The sequence below is a fragment of the Phoenix dactylifera genome, chromosome 17 (genome assembly GCF_051530095.1).
Source record: "Phoenix dactylifera cultivar Ajwa chromosome 17, Ajwa_hap1_PhDact_Kaust_v1.1, whole genome shotgun sequence".
In the NCBI taxonomy this organism is placed as follows: Eukaryota; Viridiplantae; Streptophyta; class Magnoliopsida; order Arecales; family Arecaceae; genus Phoenix; species Phoenix dactylifera.
In genome coordinates this window covers 7,102,781-7,120,888 of record NC_143206.1, presented here as the reverse complement: position 1 = coordinate 7,120,888, position 18,108 = coordinate 7,102,781, and the positions used below count along the sequence as shown (strand labels likewise).

The 18,108-nt window shown below is 38.9% G+C and overlaps 1 protein-coding gene and 1 non-coding gene across 3 annotated transcripts; one reads left to right on the top strand and one right to left on the bottom strand.

Annotated features, from left to right (window-relative positions):
- The first annotated feature begins 1,651 nt into the window (after nt 1-1,651).
- LOC120112967 (small nucleolar RNA R71) lies at nt 1,652-1,760 on the top strand. Its single transcript, XR_005514617.1, has one exon. It is a non-coding gene; the product is annotated as a small nucleolar RNA R71 (small nucleolar RNA).
- Nucleotides 1,761-6,957: 5,197 nt separating this feature from the next.
- Nucleotides 6,958-15,814, bottom strand: LOC103721664 (uncharacterized). Of its 2 annotated transcripts, none has more exons than XM_039132742.3 (2): nt 15,525-15,814; nt 6,958-8,992 (listed from the first exon to the last, which is right to left on the bottom strand). In XM_039132742.3, exon 2 carries the CDS (start codon nt 8,962-8,964, stop codon nt 7,051-7,053), a length of 1,914 nt encoding a protein of 637 aa, XP_038988670.1. In that variant the 5' UTR covers nt 8,965-8,992; nt 15,525-15,814; the 3' UTR covers nt 6,958-7,050. The 2 variants fall into 2 exon arrangements, with proteins under 2 accessions (XP_038988670.1, XP_026666044.2); XM_026810243.4 differs by having other exon boundaries at nt 6,958-8,998; nt 15,525-15,774.
- Between the last annotated feature and the right edge of the window lie 2,294 nt (nt 15,815-18,108).

The following is an 18,108-nucleotide window of genomic DNA, read 5'->3' as shown; positions in this document are numbered from 1 at the left end:
CTCTTCGGAATCATTGGGTTGTTTGCACACATTAAAAATGTTCAATTCTAAGGTCATGTTACCAAAAGAAAGCTTCATGACACCATTCCTACAATTAATCAATGCATTAGAAGTTGCAAGGAATGGACGTCCTAAAATGACCGGAATTTGAGACTGTGAGTTCGGAGTTGGATGTGTGTCTAATACGATAAAATCAACAGGAAAATAGAACTTGTCTACTTGGACTAATACATCCTCGATAATCCCCCTTGGAATTTTAACTGACCTATCAGCTAATTGCAAAGTGACGGAGGTTGGCTTCAACTCACCTAAACCAAGTTGCTCATATACAGAATATGGCAATAAATTCACACTTGCCCCTAAATCTAACAATGCTCGCTCTATCCTAAAGTCGCCTATGATGCATGAGATGGTTGGGCAACCTGGATCCTTATATTTAGGGAGAATGTTGTGCTGTAAAATAGCACTCACATTTTCAGTTAAAAATGTCTTCTTCTTAACATTTAATCGGCGCTTGACAGTACACAAGTCCTTCAAAAATTTGGCATATGAGGGTACTTGTTTGATTGCATCAAGAAGAGGTATGTTGATCTTTACTTGTTTAAAAAGCTCAAGAATTTCAGAATTAGGTTCGAGCTTTTGCAATGGCTTTAACCGTTGTGGAAAAGGTGGAGAAAAAGGACATTCAACTTTCTCGGTAGAAGTTGGGACCTCAACTTCTTCTTTGTCCCTTTCATCGGCTTTGGGAATATCAGAATTAGAAGTGACCTACGGTCTTGATGGGATGGTCTGATCAATGACTTTTCCATTACGCAGAGTCATGGTGCTCTTTGCATGTTCTGTATGCGAACTAGAAGGAGCCGTATTATTACTACCGTGCACTTGTGGGTTAGGTTGGGGTTGAGCTGGAAGCTTACCCTTCTCTTGGGTACTTAGGACGGTAGTCAACATTGACAATTGGTTCCTTATATCTTCAAAATTTTGAGCATTTTGAGCATTGATATTAGCTTGACCTTGTAGAAAAGTTTGTATAGATTGCAAAGTATCCTCGATATTCGGCTTTTGGGAGGGTGGTGATGCAAAAGTAGGATGTGCAGGTGGAGGAGCTGAATGGTGTGACTGTTGAGGATGATCGTTTCTTCACCTAAAATTTGGATGATTCTTCCAACCAGGGTTATAGGTATTCGAGTATGGATCGTTATAAGGCTTTTGGTAGGAGTTCATAGCATTTGCTTGATCGTGCAAGACTTCTTTGAATGCCGCTATGGTGGGGCAATCTGTAGTGGTATGACCCGACATATCGCAGATACCACAACACTCGTTTCTAAGCTCTATAGTCTTGACAGGCTCAACCTTCTTAAGCTCAATTTTTTCTACCTTCCTAGTGAGGGCTGCCGTTTTAGCATGAAGATCATCCTCAGTTCTGAGGTTGTAAAGGCCTCCCTGTACAGAGCTAGTAGGCTTAGGCAAAGACTTATTGTTTCTATCCCCATTATCCCAAAGTTGGGCAGTCTCAGCAAGGAAATCCAAATACTCCCATGCCTCATCAGGTTGTTTTTCTAAAAATCTACCATTGCATATGGTCTCTACAAACTGTTTCAACTATGGAGATAAACCTTCATAAAAGAAGCTAATGGTTCTCCAAGTTTCGAATCCGTGATGAGGGCATGAGAGAAGAAGGTCTTTAAATCTTTCCGAAAATTCATAAAATGTTTCATTATCTTTTTGTTGGAAATTGCTGATATGTCTTTTCAAAAAGTTGGTCCTTTGTGTGGGAAAGAACTTCTTTAAAAATTCTCTCTGCATATCTTGCCAAGTTCTTATTGATCTAGGTCGCAAGGAGTTTAGCCATGTTTTGGCCTTATCCTTTACAGAGAAAGGGAACAATGTCAACTTGAGGACATCCTCGGTGACGTTCAGCACTCTAAATGTGATGCTCAATTCTTCAAAATCCTTTAAATGAAGATACGGACTTTCGGACTCTAACCCATGAAACTTGGGCAGTAATTGAATTACCCCTGGTTTGATGTCAAAATATCCTACATTATCAGGAAAAATTATGCATGAAGGCTGACTAGTCCTAGCTGATTGTAGGTATTGTCTTAGGGTCATAACATGGGGTTCACGTTCTCCATCGTGGTGACTCCCTGCATCTTCATTTAAATCAGCCATCTCACAAGGTGTGAGATACTGCGAAGGAATTTCAGGGGTGTGTCCTAAGGGATGATCTAAAGTTGTACGACTGAATCGACCGGTGTCGTCCCTATTCCACTTTAGCATGCAAAATTTTTTTCTCTCTTTTTTTTGTTTTTTTATTTTTTTTATTTTTTTTAATATAAGTGCTACCTAAAGATATCTAAAAGGACAACCTAATACAAAAAAAACAAAAATCTATTCACACTCAAGCATGCATCAAAACATTACACCTCAATTCCTAATTTTTTTCTTAAATTTCTAGACAGCTCTTAACTGGTTTGAAGAGGACACCTAAGCCTCCAATCCGGTTTAGTAACCTAGTCGACCAGGTAAGCTCCCAGGTAAGTGGAGGGGTCACGATGCATTGAGCAAGGGTCCCACTTAAAATCCACTTTCCTCGAACAGAGACTGTCTCCCTTAGAGGGACAAAGCTTGCCTAGACATCGACTGGGCCATAGAGCGAAATTGGTGCAACTTTCGGTGGTCTTCATCCTATTAAGCTCGAATGTCCTTAGGGGCCAACGTCTAGTTGATTTTAGTTAAACTTAGGATATTTATGCACTGGGGTGATTTTTGGGCTAAGGACGAGTGATGAAATCCTGACCTTATCTTTTTTAATGGGTTCAGCCCTTAGAATATTTTATGCTGATGCCTTATACTAAATGCAACAATCAAGAGATTTTTTTTTTAATGTTTTATGACATGACATTAAATTTCATTGAATAGGTGATCAAGCAAATTATTTATTTATTTTTTTAAAAAAAATTTATGAGTTGAAGTTTGAAATTTGAATTCTAAAATTTGAAATTTAAAATTTGAAATTTTAGGTTTTCCTTCTTTTTTTAAAAAATTTTTGAATAATCACCCTTGATCTTTTCTTAAAGTTTTTTTTTTTTATTGATTTTCAATTAGCAACAAGGGCTAATGAGATATAATAACAATGAAATTCTGATTCTAAAAAAAATAAGTACAGAAAAATTAAAACAGAAAGCAGCAAGATTTCGTATTAATCTAATAGTCTTAAAAGTCTCAAAATGTCAATCAGACCGTTCAGATTATTGAACAATTTGTCTTGCACTAGCTGACCGAATTTGAGTCAAATCAGACGGCTAATTTATATGATATCCGAGTTTGATGCAGACTGTGTAGGGAATTAAAAATAGTAGTAAAGATTTTTTTTTTCAAAAGACAAATACTAACTACTAAGGTAAAAATTAAATCTAAAATTATACTAATAACTCAGCCGTTCCCCGGCAACGGCGCCAAAAACTTGGTGCTTTCGAAAAATTGTTCTCCCAAGTGCAGGAGAATCGCATAAGTAGTATAACTCGGAAGTCCGAGGTCGATTCCTCAGAAAACGATCTATGGGTTATTAGCTTAATTTCAGATTAATTGATTCAATAAACTTGTGGATTAAGATGATGGTTTGCAAATAGAAAAGAAACCAGTAAATAGAGAATCGAAGTTTGGATAGATTAAGATGGTGTAGGGATCCAGAATCTTCTTTAATAATATCAAGTTCATGCGATAAATTCTATGATTCTTTTGTTTTCTTTTAAAAATTATAAGCAGATAAAATTTAATTATTGAGTATGTTCTTGATAACATGAATTCTCTTTTTAAGCATTTAACGTGCCTTAGAACGTCGACGATGAATTAAATAATTGAGGAAAACATGTATCAATAAGCATAAATCATAAAAGAATTTTCAACATATAAGAATCATAACATAATCAAAAGATAGATCGTATAAAGCAAAGGATTAGAATTTACATCATGAACTTGGTACACCAAAGGATCTTCCTTCACCCATTACCAAGGACTTTAGCTCATCATCTTCCTCTCTCTTTCTCACTCTTTTTTTTTTTAATAACAGAAACAAGGCATCCCCTGTTTCTCTCTACACTTTTTTTTTTCTTTCCACTACAGCAGCCCGGCTCCACTCTTCTTCCTTCCCTGTTTTTGTGTGAACCCCCTGGACGAGAACTCCTCCCTTTATATAGATCGCCCCCACCCCGGCGATGGATTCCCTGATTCTGCGTGGAGAGGAGGAGGAATGGGTGCCTGGGATTGTGCGCGGGAGACTGAGAAGGCGGAAGAGGCGGACACGGAGGGGAGCTGAGAATGCATCGCGTGAACACTGGGATTGGATCTCCGAGAGCTGGCCGTGGGATTGCTGGGCGGATCACGGAGGAGGGGGTCGGTGGCTCCTTGATGGCGAGAAACGGGAGAGGATGATGTGGCGGGATCACTGGGATTGGATCTCCGAACGGCCGCGTGTTGCTGGATGCGGGATGCTGAGAATCTGATCCGAAGGAGCTGGGATGCTGGAACGGAGGAGGCGAATGGCGCCGAGATGCTCACGATCGTTGGAACGGAAGAGAAAGCTGGGCGCTGATCACGGGACCTGCGGGAGGAGCGAACGGATGAAGCCGCGGATGCTGGAGGAGGCTGATCGCGGGCTGCAATCACGGACTCATAAACTGGTTCTTTGCTGGGATGAGATGCGGAGGAGCTGGTAGAAGGGGGATCTCGGGAGGTTGCACGGACACGGGATTGCTGAAGAAGATTGCCGCGGGATGCTGGGATGTGAGAAATCAGTGGAGGAGGCAAATGGCGTTGATCGCGGGCGGATGAAGAGGGGGCAGACGGGTTGCTGGGAGGTGATGAAACACGTGGAATGTGAGGAAGACGCACGGATGGTGCTGAGATTTGGGATGAGTGAGATTTGGAAAATCCACACACGGGAGAAGAGAATGGGTTGCATGAGGGCTCTATCGGGATGAGATGCACTGGCTGCTGGCTGCTGGGATTTGGTTGCAGTGAACTGGACGACTGAACCTAGCCTCTTTCTAGTGTGCAACTGGGTTGACTCATACGGTTGGCTGGTCATCCGTGGTGATGCATCTTTTTGGACCTAATGCGTATTTTTTTCTTTGATTTACGATCACCTGCACCCCACAAAAATATAATATTAATGCAACACTTTTATCATTATTTATTAGCAATAATATTAATTTAAGCTGCGTGTAGATCGCACTTTTGTGCTCTCATCACCTACCTGCCTTAACATTGAACTCAGGATCATAACCGAGTTAACTCGCTCCCACCCCGCAATGCGTCGATTCAGGGGTGAGAAATCCCTTCTTCGACGAATGCTGGCGAGCTACCTTGGACAACTTCTGTCGTCCATCAAAATTAGGTAGTGAACTCGACGAACTCGATTCGTTCCTTAGGGAACTCGTTCCAGATTGGGGCGAACCTAACCCTGAGGCAGACTCGGGGGTGGACTCGTCCGTCTTCCTCGCCCGCATGCATCCCGCTCTTGGCAGCCCTTGGTTGCCAGATTTTGGCCGTCGTCGGCCACGAGCCAAACACCAGCTTGCTCTCAGTTTTTGGCCCCTCCTCCGTCAAGGCAACCGCCTCCATTTTGGCAACCGCCTCTGTTTCCACCATCATCGGAGCTAGGGGAACCCTACTTTGCCCTTCCTCCCCAAACGTGGGCACCGACGGAGGATAGCTACGATGTTCATCTTTGTGACCGATTTTACCACATTGGTAGCAGAAGGCCGGAATATTCTCATAGACAAAGCTTTGCCAGAAAACTCTAGCTCGCCTCTGATTTAAGATCCCTGGTTTGAGCAGATCTAGGGCATTGATCTTGATCTTGACTCGAGCATAGCCAAGCTTCTAGAGCTGCTCGATGAAGCTCTCAAGGGCCAGAGTCCGGCCCGTCGCTGCTGCAAGCTCAATGATTGACTCCTCCCAATATTCCTGCGGGAGATGAGCTAGCTTGACCCAAACCACTGACCTCTTCACCTTTTCTATGCCGGGAATGAAATTTGGCGCTCACAGTTCCATCGCCAACAGTTGGTTGGCCACTACCCATATCTACTAATCAAAGCCGCATTTCGGTCATCCTCACATTGAAATCGGAAGATATTATGATCCTTTTGGGAAGGTTTCCACCTTATACTCTAACCTCTCTTTAGTCACAAGATCTTAGGGGAACCATTTAATGAGAACCCTCGGCCCGAAGTTTCGAGCTACGACTATTATTTTGAGGGGCGTCACAATCACACTGCTAGAAATCCATGCTTTTTATTTACAATCTAATCATCTTGTCTAATCAAAAAAAAAAAATTAACTGCTTTTACAATTATGGTTGTTGATTTACAGATATTTCCAGCAGTGCCATTGTTTGACTTTGGCAGAATTTCACCGAAGTGAGAGAAATTGCCCCAATCAAATGCATCCAGGCACAGTGAAACATGATTGTGGTTTCAGATATATTAAATGAAACATTTCCAACCTTCAGAGATTTTGTGAAACATTATTATCCCAGACCGAAGGTTCAAATTTATATATGAGTCCTGAAGATTTAAATCTAATTAATGTATACACGGCGCATTCTTGCTGGTTTCTACGCTGACATTTTTTCCCATTACCTTCAAAGGCTTGCCCGCTGGTATACCTAATCTTAATTCATCAAAGAATTATTTGAGCAAGATGAAACAGCTGCAGCAGAATAATGATCCGCAGATTTTGTAAAACAATGCTTTCTTGGTACTTAAGGATGTTATTGCCCCTTGCTATGGACCAAGTGCTTAACCGTCACTCAGCTATACAAATTCAAATTGCATAAGAATCTCATGAACCTAAAACCATATGAAGTCAGGAAAGTAATAGAGAAAGATGTGGTAATGCATCTTACAGATGCATTAACACATCATCCTCATCATCAAGAATGAAAATGCAATATTCACTAAAAACCAGAGACCATTGAAAGACATTAAGAAACAACACCAAATCCAGCAGTTTGTCCATTTTCCATTTTCAGCCTAAGACCCCTTCCTACAGGGAAGGGGATGTAACATACTGCCTGGGAACCCTAAAAAGGTCTTTCCCTGCAAAGGGAGAGGTCCACTCATGAGATCCAGCAGAAGACGACTCTGATGCAAGGCTACCATCCTGCAACCCTGCAATGTAGACACCGCCACCGTTCACAACTGGCCTTGCAATTTTCCCACCCATAAACATGGGTGACCATGTATCAGATAACCTATCACTCTTAACAGATGGCCGCAGGAGTGCCAGGTCTAGGCTCCAGTCTATAGAGGTGTAGTCACGAGGTGTTGATCCACCAGTACTCCAATCAACAGGTGATGATGCTGAAGACCCGGAAGAACCCCACCCAGTAAACAGCCCAAGTGAGGATGGCACAGCAAGTGAAGATGATGTCCCTGTAGGGCTCCATGAACCACCCCATCCTGTTGCACCAGAATCCATAGGTCTTGAAACAAAAGTTTGGAAATGGTTTTGGGGAACAAATTGCTGGGGACTAGAGCCATTCAAACCCAAGGGGGGTAAGCTGTGGCCCAAGCCCCCACTGGCCACCTTCATCTCCATGCCGAGCATTCCGTTTGAATACCATCCCGTGGAAGCTGGTGGTAAGGCACTGATAGCAAGGCTTGTGGATGGGAGGCTTTGTTTGGATTGTGGGCGCTGCATTACAATGACTGGCTCTCTCAATGTTCCTGCCTGCAAGTTTGCCTTGAGTTCATTGCCTGCCATCGCATAGCGTGCTTCCGGCTTGCTTGGGGGAACCGCAGCTTGCAATGGAGATGCCAGCGAGTATGAAACAGATGGAGAAGAGCTGGTGCTCGGCCATCTCTTCTCCAAGGGAGCAGCAACCTGCTGTCTTCCCCAGTCTGGTTTAGGTTGTAGCCTTCTCAAAGACTGCAAATTTCTGTTTCCAGACTCCTGAGACACCACTCCCATTGCCACTGACTTCACATAATTAAAATCGCTTTCATCTCTTCTCTGCTGCTGGGTGCCAACTGAAGCAATTGCCTTTACTTGAGTTCTTACGGTTGGGTTCTGAGAAGACATAGCCATTTTGTTATTGGAACTACTGATGGCAGCAGGATCACCTGATTCTTCCGACTTTGGTGGAGCAGCAGATGGTTCTTGTTTCTGTGCCTTCATGGTTTCTTCAGCCTTCTCCAAATCACCCTCACATACAACAACAGCTCTTTCAACCTCCTGCTTTGTGCACTTGAATCTTATTTCCATCTCTGCAATCTTAGCAAGTTCATCAGTAATATCAATTTTCAAGTTAACTCCACCTTCCAAGTTTGTTGCAACCAGTTTGCTTTCTTCACCCACCTCAAAAAGCCATGCAACAGACTCCTCAACACGGCCTTCATTTTGAATGAGAGCCATGGTTGCACGTTCTGAGGGAAAGCCCATCTGCACAAGCTGCTGAGCAAGTGTCTCTAGTTTCCTAGACATAAGATACCCACTACAGCGTTCATGTAGCTCCTGGGCCCGTCTCTCCTTCTGGCGTTGGTGCTTCCTCTCATTCTTCTGCCGAATCTTATCACGTTTATCAGTGTCACAACCGGGAATAGGCTCTATGCGAGGTGTAGCACTAGTAGTCTTCTCCTTCTGGTCTTCTGACTCACCAGAGCAGCTACCATTGTTGGAAGCTGAGTCAAACTCTCCTGTAGTGCCTAGTGAACTGCCAGAATGCTCCTCTGTTTCATCTATACTTCTGAACCGACCGTTGTTTTGGGCTCCCGGCAAAGAGGCAGATGGTGGTGTTTCAAGCGTATGGAATGTACCCGAAACTGGATTGTATGCACTTGCTGGGGCACCATTTCCACCATTAGCTGGAGCAGATGAGGATTTTGATAAAACCTTGGGTTGTTCCTTGGCTGTCCTTGCAGCCTTATCCTTAGACTTGGATTTGGATGCCGGAGACATTTCTAAGAATACTAATTACAGAAGTCACCTGCAACTTAACATTAGAGCAAAAGAAGGAATCAGATCCCATGATCATCATCATATAAAGATAAACAAGAACTAGTTTATATTCCATGCCAAAAGTACATAGGTTGCCATATGAACACATCATGCCTCTTGAACAACACAGCCAAACATACGCAACAAAAAAAACTAAGAGGCATCAACATATTAATCTTATAAAAGGGAACAAAATGTGCAACTTTACTAATGATCACTAATCAATTCCTTTCCATTATGAATTGTGATTAAGAATTCATGCTCGCTCAGATCATAAGTATAGTGAAGCAAGATCTTGATGTGGACTACAAAGAAAGTATTAAAACCTTAGTGCATCAATAGGGGAGTAGAATGTGCAAGTTTACATTGCTCATAATATTCACTACTCATTATGAAGAATGATTTAAAATACATATTCATTTGAATCATGGAAATAGTGCGGTAGAGCAACCACATGCATACCAAGGCAGAATTTAAATGACAACAGAATTCAAAGGACTACAATTTCCTGTGTCAAACATCATGAGCCAAGTTTAAGCACCAGTACACTACTCACTATATTATGTTGAAAATATATACAAAATTAAATACAAAAGAGAAATGCAATGAGGATGCCTATCGTTACAAAACTCTAACCACTCTTTACAGTATGAAACATTATGCACCACATGAGACTCACAAATACACCACTTGAAACTAACTATATTCTTACTATCAACGAAATTAGGATAACAAGCATATACTAATGTCCTTTTTCATTTTGGATAGAACATCAATGAACCTGCACAAGTGAGATTCCAAAATACCTAGTGCAACAATTTAAGTTGAATGATAATAGAGTGGAACAAGTCAATAGAATACACTAGTATCTGGCTTAACAGAACATCATATCATGAACAAACTAAAACATCAAAAAATAATAAAATAATTCAATAGTTGTAGCAATATCATGACCATGGTACGCCGTACCATACCGAACAGGACGGTATGCCAGATGTACCGAATAGGACGGTACGCCAGACATACCGATAAGGACGGAACGCCGATCTATGAAAACCTAAAAAGTCCTCTATTGCATTCTTGCTGCGAAAAAGCCATTTGTGCGGACATCTTTCCCAAGCAAAGTTTCATCATAACGAGTCTCAAAGGCAAAAGAAGTCTAGTTACTTGCTATTGTCCTCGGCTCTGCTGCCGACAGGACGGTACGCCAGACGTGCCGACAGGACGGTACGCCGGACGTGCCGACAGGACGGTACGCCGGACGTGCCGACAGAGCGGTACCAGCCCCATACCGTACCATACCGACACATTGATAGTGTGGCACCAGTACGAGGTCCAATACTGAGACCATATCTTGCATGTGACTACACAACAACAAAAAAAATGTATGCGTATTGTAACCTTTACTAAATATATAAAAACTATTAGGTGGCCCTTAATGAAATTTGATTATGTATTATGACAAGTGCAAGAGTTCTAAGTTCCCAATATTAGTAAATTCAACAATCATTAGGGGGGAAAATAGCAAAAATATAGTCTATACTTGCACAGCAATGGAAAAGATATAAATCTCTTTGTGGAAGAGATTGCCAGGTTACATAGAAAGTCATTTCAAAACATTAAAACATTCAACTTAAACACTTCCCAGAGATACCCCATAGCAGTGGTTCTTTAGATTAAAAACATTTTTTTGCCATTATCTTCAAAACAATGTTGGATCAAACTATGCAATGAAATCAACAAGATTTAACATTTCACAAAGACAAAAAGAAAAACATAATATAACCAGAAACAAAAAAAAGTCAAAAAATACAAACAAGTATACAAAGTTGTTAAGCCTTCAAAAACCCTTGATTTAATCTATAATTCATACGATGTGGTTGTATCTCTATATTCTAGTGTATTTTATTAGTATAAAATTCAACCAGTGTATGGTATATACAGAATATTGGCAAATCCAGCCATAGTTCAAGATCCTGATACCGATTCCATGCATGATTTTTATACAATGCAAGATTGTTGAAAAGATAGAAATATCAAATATTAACCATAACTTTTCCAGCAGTAGGTCACCAATTTCCTAGAATTAGGCTGAATTATTTCTCATCAGGCATCACAGATGATTTGGTTTGTTTATATGTCCACTGCACTCCTTTGTATCTAGAAAAAAAATTGAGTTTTCTAACCATTAAATGCTTTGCACAAAACACATCATACATGTTCACAACATATCTCATGATAAGTTCTTCCTCTTACACAAACTATCAGAAAAACCTATACCTTATGATGTTCAAAAAATCACTCACTGGAAACAGCTTACAAAAATTTACAGCTTTGGATTTCATTTCAATTATAGCCTAGAATTAGAAAAGTACAGGAGAAACAAGCTGAAGTAAGCTCATCAGTCAGCTAGGCACTTTTGCCAGGTTTTAAATAATTAGATGATATTCAGCAGAAGCATACATTATTCAATATATTAGATGATATTCAGCAGAAGCATACATTATTCAATATAGACGGCATCTGCTTGACAAAACCTAACAAATATCTAAAACAGGTCATCTCAGAAGAAACAGAGCCTACTTCATCTTGTTTGATATAAAACATGAGTGAAACAGTGTGGTTTGTATTGCCTGTTTAAAAAATAAGGCCTCATCTAAGATATTAAATATAAGAGGGAATAAAAACAGCATGTCATACATAAAGACAGCAGGGCATGTGCATGCTACAATTTCCCCGCAGCAAAAAGGTCAAATGACAGGATTAGCACTTAAAAGAAAAAAATGATTTATTATTGAGTTATAAAGAGTAATGCAGATAACATTTCCTTCAGTGAAGAGTACAAAAAACTGCATTAATATATGTCGGCAAAGTAATAACAACATGCCTTATATCGAAAATGAAAACAGATCAGAAAAGGTCCAATTCTAATAAACATTCATCATAATTGTAACTTACAAGCTTCGTGAATTTTCTTAAACAAGTTGATCTAATTCCTAGAAATTTTGATAAAGACTCAGTTGCATGGTAAGGATTGGCACTAAACTTTTATCCTTATCATAATTCATAAGGTTCATAAATTCTTAATAAAACCGATCAAGGTTTTCATAATTTTGCTAAAACTCCATTACGATGATGACTTCGAACTCTCTAAAGTTGCATCAATCATAATTCATTTGCTTTATGAAATTTTAGAATTTGTTAAAGATTCATTATGATGCTATGGCTTTATATTTGTAACCCTATTAAACTCATAAAAATCATGAATTACTCATAAAACCCATCTAATTTTCAGAAATTTTTCTGATGATACCCTGTAATATTAAGGTGCATCACTATATAAACTTGTATCCCCATCATAACCAACAAGCTTCTTGAATTTCTTAACCAGACCCATCTAAAGTTACATCCCAAATTATTAAATATTAAACAATTATTCGGCCACTACATCCTCTAACTCTAGAAGCCCTAGAAGGCCAAAAAAACAAGCATTCACAAGAGAAATGATAAAAGATGGAAAGACTCTCAAATTACCAAGAAACATGACATTCAGACCAACACACATTGCCAAGAATATCCACTTCAGACCCATGCAGCAACATAGCCTAAAGTTGGAAATATTAAAATACTATAAATCATTAAGGCAGAGTGTTTTGCAAGAGAAAGCAGGAGACTCATTAAATTACCGTTAAAACAGTAAGACTGAACAAAAATCTTGATGGATCAAAATATTTATTATGTAGTACTTCTATGGAATTTATTATGACAAGCTTCCTCAGTCAACAAAGATATTAAGACTATCTTTAAAACAACCTAACAGCAATTATTGTTTTATTAGAAAGGAAAACTTAGGTAATTAGAGTGCATCCTATCATATCTAAATGTGCAAGACAGTATGCATGCATGATTGTTGTGTGTTAGAGTGAGAGAGAAGAAAAAGAACTCTGCCAATTTCACATTTTATGCTTCCTCTAATCTCCATTTCAATTTTGCTTTTAGAACCCAACAACTTTCTGAAGCATAGCTTTTGACAAATTGTATGCACAACTTAAAACAATCAGGAGCAATATGAAAAAGTTGGCAATATCTAGTAAACCATATAACATACTCTAGAATCTTCAAGAATAATCTCAAAATTTTCTCTAAGAAGCAAAGAATAATGGTCATCGATGACTATCATCAACAGTCAAACAAGAGAATCATGCTTAAACAAATTAAATTTACCGACAACTAGTTTTGACTGCCTCATACCAAAGGACTGTACATTCATGTACATGATTGCGTGAAGCATTTATTAACTTCAACATAACATACTTCATCCATATACCACAAACCAAAGAAGATTTCCAGCATGATTGCTGACATACAGACACTTTATAATGTTCCTCTTATTTCTACTAAGCAAGGATAAGTCATGAATAACAAGGTCATCAGTTTGCAAGGGTATTATCATCTATTCCATCAAGAGGTTAATAAATGCTATATCATCAAAGATTATTATAAATTCCATTTATTAACTTTAGGACAAAACATAACTATCTGAATCTTGTAATCAAACAACTTAATATATACGTGTTTATTAAGTAAACTACTAAACTCTGCAACCAGCAGTCTAATTAGGAATTGCAGACAGTAACTAGGAAAATCAACAAAATCATATATTTCAAAATCAATTTTACTATATTTCTAGAAGCCCTAATTATCCTAGATTTTCCTCCAAATAATTCGAGTGGAGCTGAAACAGGCATAAATCTGGTTCAGACTGGTGGGCTATATAAGTGAAGGCATCTCAGTAATACTCATCAATCAGTACTGACTTAAAGATATTAAAAAGAAAAAAAATATCAAACAGCAAACAATCCCATCTGAACTGACATACTAACTATCAAAAATGTGGTTTATGTAATATTAAAAAAAAAGTTCATTACAAAAATTTTCTTTGAGGTTTACATTTATTACACTTACACCCAATAGTTTGTAAAACCTACACTTATATCCAGTTAAACTAACGGCGTTAGTTTAACCGTTTACCTCATATAAAGTTGAAACTGCCCTTTAGTGGGGAGAAGGATACACATGTTTTCTTATATCCTTGGGTGGATGTTATGTCACTTAAGATTATTTCGGTCATTTTTTATTTTTTTTTCGAATGTGGCATTTGAGTCCCATTCAAGGTTGATAGTTTAACTAATGTTAAAGTGTTGGATAAAAATAAACCTCCAGAGGGTAAGTGTAGATTTTTCAAACTATTGGGTATAAGTATAATTTAGCCCTAATCACATTAGGGTTTTTGTAATCTACTCCAAAAAAAAAATGAAGTAGCAATCACAGATGTGAATAAGTTTTATTTCCTATGGACATGTGAAATAAAAAGAAGCCAACAAGAGTTTCTGCTTGCACATAAATGACCTAAAATTATAAGTTGACACCCTTTATAAAAATCAACCAACAAAAGGCAAAAGTATAAAAAATAAAGAAAGCAATTCAATTTTCTTTCCTGTTTATGCATATGGATGTACTACACTCACTAATAAATAATAACACAACCCTGATTACCCACTGTTGTTTCTACTGTTAGCCAATATTGAATCTCAGTTTGACAAATAAAAATATAAGAGTGGCAATAGATTCAATAACGGAAGCCAGCAGAAACAGAAGCTTACATGGAACAAAGAACAGTAGCTACAAATGCATTTTTTGAAATGCATTGGCCAGGACAGTAACATACAATTATCAGGACAATTACTAGCAGATAGGCAAATCAATAATTCAGTGGTTTGGATGAAGCAAACGAATCAAACACGAAGCCATGGCTACCTAACAAGTAAAGTTTCTTTTTGACAGCCATTTCCGATGAAATCAACCATCCGAAATGGACAGATATCATAAAAAATGTCCACGATTCAGCTGATCAAATACTATCACAACATACATCATATAATCAAGAAAGGGCTAAATCCTCGATTTCAGGCCCAAAACCACAACTTCTAGAATTGGAGATTTAAATCCAATGGCATAGGAAAATGGTTGAAATCTCGTCATCTAAAAGATCAAAGTTGTATCAAAATTTCTCTTCGAGGATATGATATCAACAGAAATGAACAGATCCATCAAAACAAACCCGAGCTTAACATCAGTGAGTCAAGAATCCCGATCATAAAACCACGCATTTTCCCCCAAAATCAAAAATAGAGATTTCAAATCGCAATAAGAAACGCAACAGATCGATGACCACAAACAAGCATGGGAGCGGCCAAAGGAAAGCCCCCAAGTCGGGAGCTCTAAATCCAAACCCTATTCGAAACCCCCAACTGATCCGCCCCGGGCAGGACGCGCATCACGAACGACTCATCCATCCCAATCAGATCACAATCGACGAAAACAACGACACGCAATAGACAACATAAAACACCAATCCATCCTCAAGCCAATCGAAGTAACAAGAAAGAAAGCAATCCACCAAACGAAAAGGCAGAAGTTCGCGAGATTCGCGAATGGGAACGGGCGATTGGAAGACCAACCTGGGGAAGAGGGAATCGATCTGAATCCGGGCCGGCGCGGGGAAGACCGGAGGGATCGATCCGAGGGGATTAGGGTTTTGAGGGGGCGGGGGGGCGAGGGGACGAGCGACGCCGATCTCTCTCAATCTCTCCTTTTCTCTCCTTCGATCCTACAATGTTTTTTTTCCTATCCTTCCGGGCGCGAGAGAAGTAATAAATTCTAATGAAGAGGAAGGCTTGGAGTCCGTGGGAAAACTTACCAAAAATAGGGATCTCGCGTCGGACAAGAAAACTCTGTTAAAATCCGGGCTGTTGCGACCTCACCCTCAACACGTCTTATCCGACCTGTTCAAAAATAATAATTAATAATTAATAAAAAATGAAAAAAAATAAAATCTAACTACCTAGCCCTAATCTAGCTCTATTGCTAGATGGAGCTCACTTGATAAATATCTTATTTCTTTCCTTTTCTTCTTCCTTCTAAAAATTAAACTTCTCTCCAATTAATGGTTGGTGTAATGTGCTAACCTTCACCACCGATATGACGACAGTATTTGCATGGACCCAAGGAGGACGTGAGCCTGTATGAATTATGGTCGTTAGATTATTAATTATGATTCGCAAACTAAATCTTTCTAAATCTAACTTCAAACTAGAGAACATTAGGCCTCATTTACTTTCGAGCAATCCAACTATTGTGGATTCATTGCCTAAAATATTCTCTTCGCATGTTGCAAAGGGGTTGAAGTGAGTGAACTTGGCACCATTATTGTATAGGATCTTTTGTTGACCTAGAATTGTCGAATTCCAGCACTAACTCAAAGTCCAATGATTTAGCTAAGTCATTTGGGCCAGATATGCCCGTGAAAGACCTTTTAATGTTGGGTAAGGCAACGAGGAACTATTGATCATGGTTTCTTGACAGCCGGAGGCCTTTGGGTGGATCTCAAACATTTGTTTGCTCCAATTGATTAGGATCCCATGGTCCAACTAGCAAGCTTTTCAGGTTCCAAAAAAAGTTTGAGAGGTCCATGACTCCATGGCTGCTGACCTTTGCTTACATCAATATCTATTGAGTGGATGACAAGGACCATCATGGGTGCAATATTTATTGTTTTCCTTCATAGAATTGACTAGCATGATAGAGTAAAAAAATTATAGAAATGTGATAGTGACTCATATATATTATGTCCAATCAAAAGTAATATGCTGGTTGATCCTCCAGCTAAAGGCATACCGAGATATTTAGGGCAATGGAGTTGAAACCTATAATATAAATCATCTTCGACAATAGCCAATCTTATGATTAAAGATTCTAAAGAAAGTTCAATATATATGGATAAGAAAGTTGTTGAGTGCTTTGAAGAGCACCAATTTACCGGAGAATAATATTTCTTAACCTCTTCCTATAATGAATTATTGTCAACCTACAACATCAAGAAGGAGAATATTGTACTCTAAATGGGCTCCATAACCATTTCCACAAGGCGTTTGCAAGAAGATGATAGGAGTAAAATAAATAGGTGTCAAAATGGAGATGCTTTCTTTGGAAAATTAGGTTGCACATGATTTGATGAAATAGAGATATATACAAGATGCAACTTACAAATTATTATTCTACCCCTCGTTATATGTCTTACATGTTGTATTCATAACTTTGATCCAAAATTCAAATGTCAATTAGTTTGGATTCATACTAAATATGATATTTTTGCACTATGTAAAGGTTCAAACTATGAAAACAACTTTAACTGATGTATAATATGTTAACATGCAAATTTAGATCTTCATGCTCAAACTTATTTTGTATTTTACATTATATTTATAGTAATCATGTCGTTATTTATTTATTTCTTACTTGGTTTCCATTCTTTGTGTCTCCGTGAATCTGGATGGTGTTGGAATTTGTGTAAAGTGTATTTATGGAAGCATCTCTTAATAGCTATCTCTTTGTGTTCCATGCATTCATGGGGAAGACCAACAGTTTATGTCTCTTAGTTTTCTATGTTGCATTTAATATGTCTCTTAGTTTTCTATGTTGCATTTAATATGTCTCTTAGTTTTCTATGTTGTAATTAATGCATGGGTTGGATTGTGTTCCATCCATGGCTATATATATGTAGTTGTCATGTAATCCTTTAAAAGATAACCAGAAAAATACAAGTTTAGTTATCTTATCTCCACTATACACCTTGGTTGTTCTTCTACTGGTTGGCGTTCTTGGGCTATTGGTGTTTGTTCACATAGTATCAGAGCCTCACTAAGGTGGTGACGGTGCTCTTCAAGACGCTCTTGGTGTAGAAGACAATCGGTTCTAATTATCTGGCAATGGAGTCCATTGGTCATGTTGGTGGGCTTGGTGTGGAGCTTCTTACTCATTCTAACTACAAGATTTGGAGGATCTGCATGGAGTCCTATCTTATTGGAGAAGATCTATGGAAAGTTGTTGATGGCAATCAAGAGGTAGATTTGGAGAATGTCGATGCTCTAAGAACCTGGAAGCAAGCAAATGCGAAGGCTGAGTTTGTGTTAAAGAGATCTATCTCTCATGATCTCTTTGAACACATCATTGGGTGCAAGTCGGCTTCAGAGATCTGGTCCACTC

Coding starts and splice junctions, on each gene's coding strand:
- LOC103721664 (XM_039132742.3), bottom strand. CDS start 8,964: ATGTCTCCGGCATCCAAATCCAAGTCTAAGGATAAGGCTGCAAGGACA.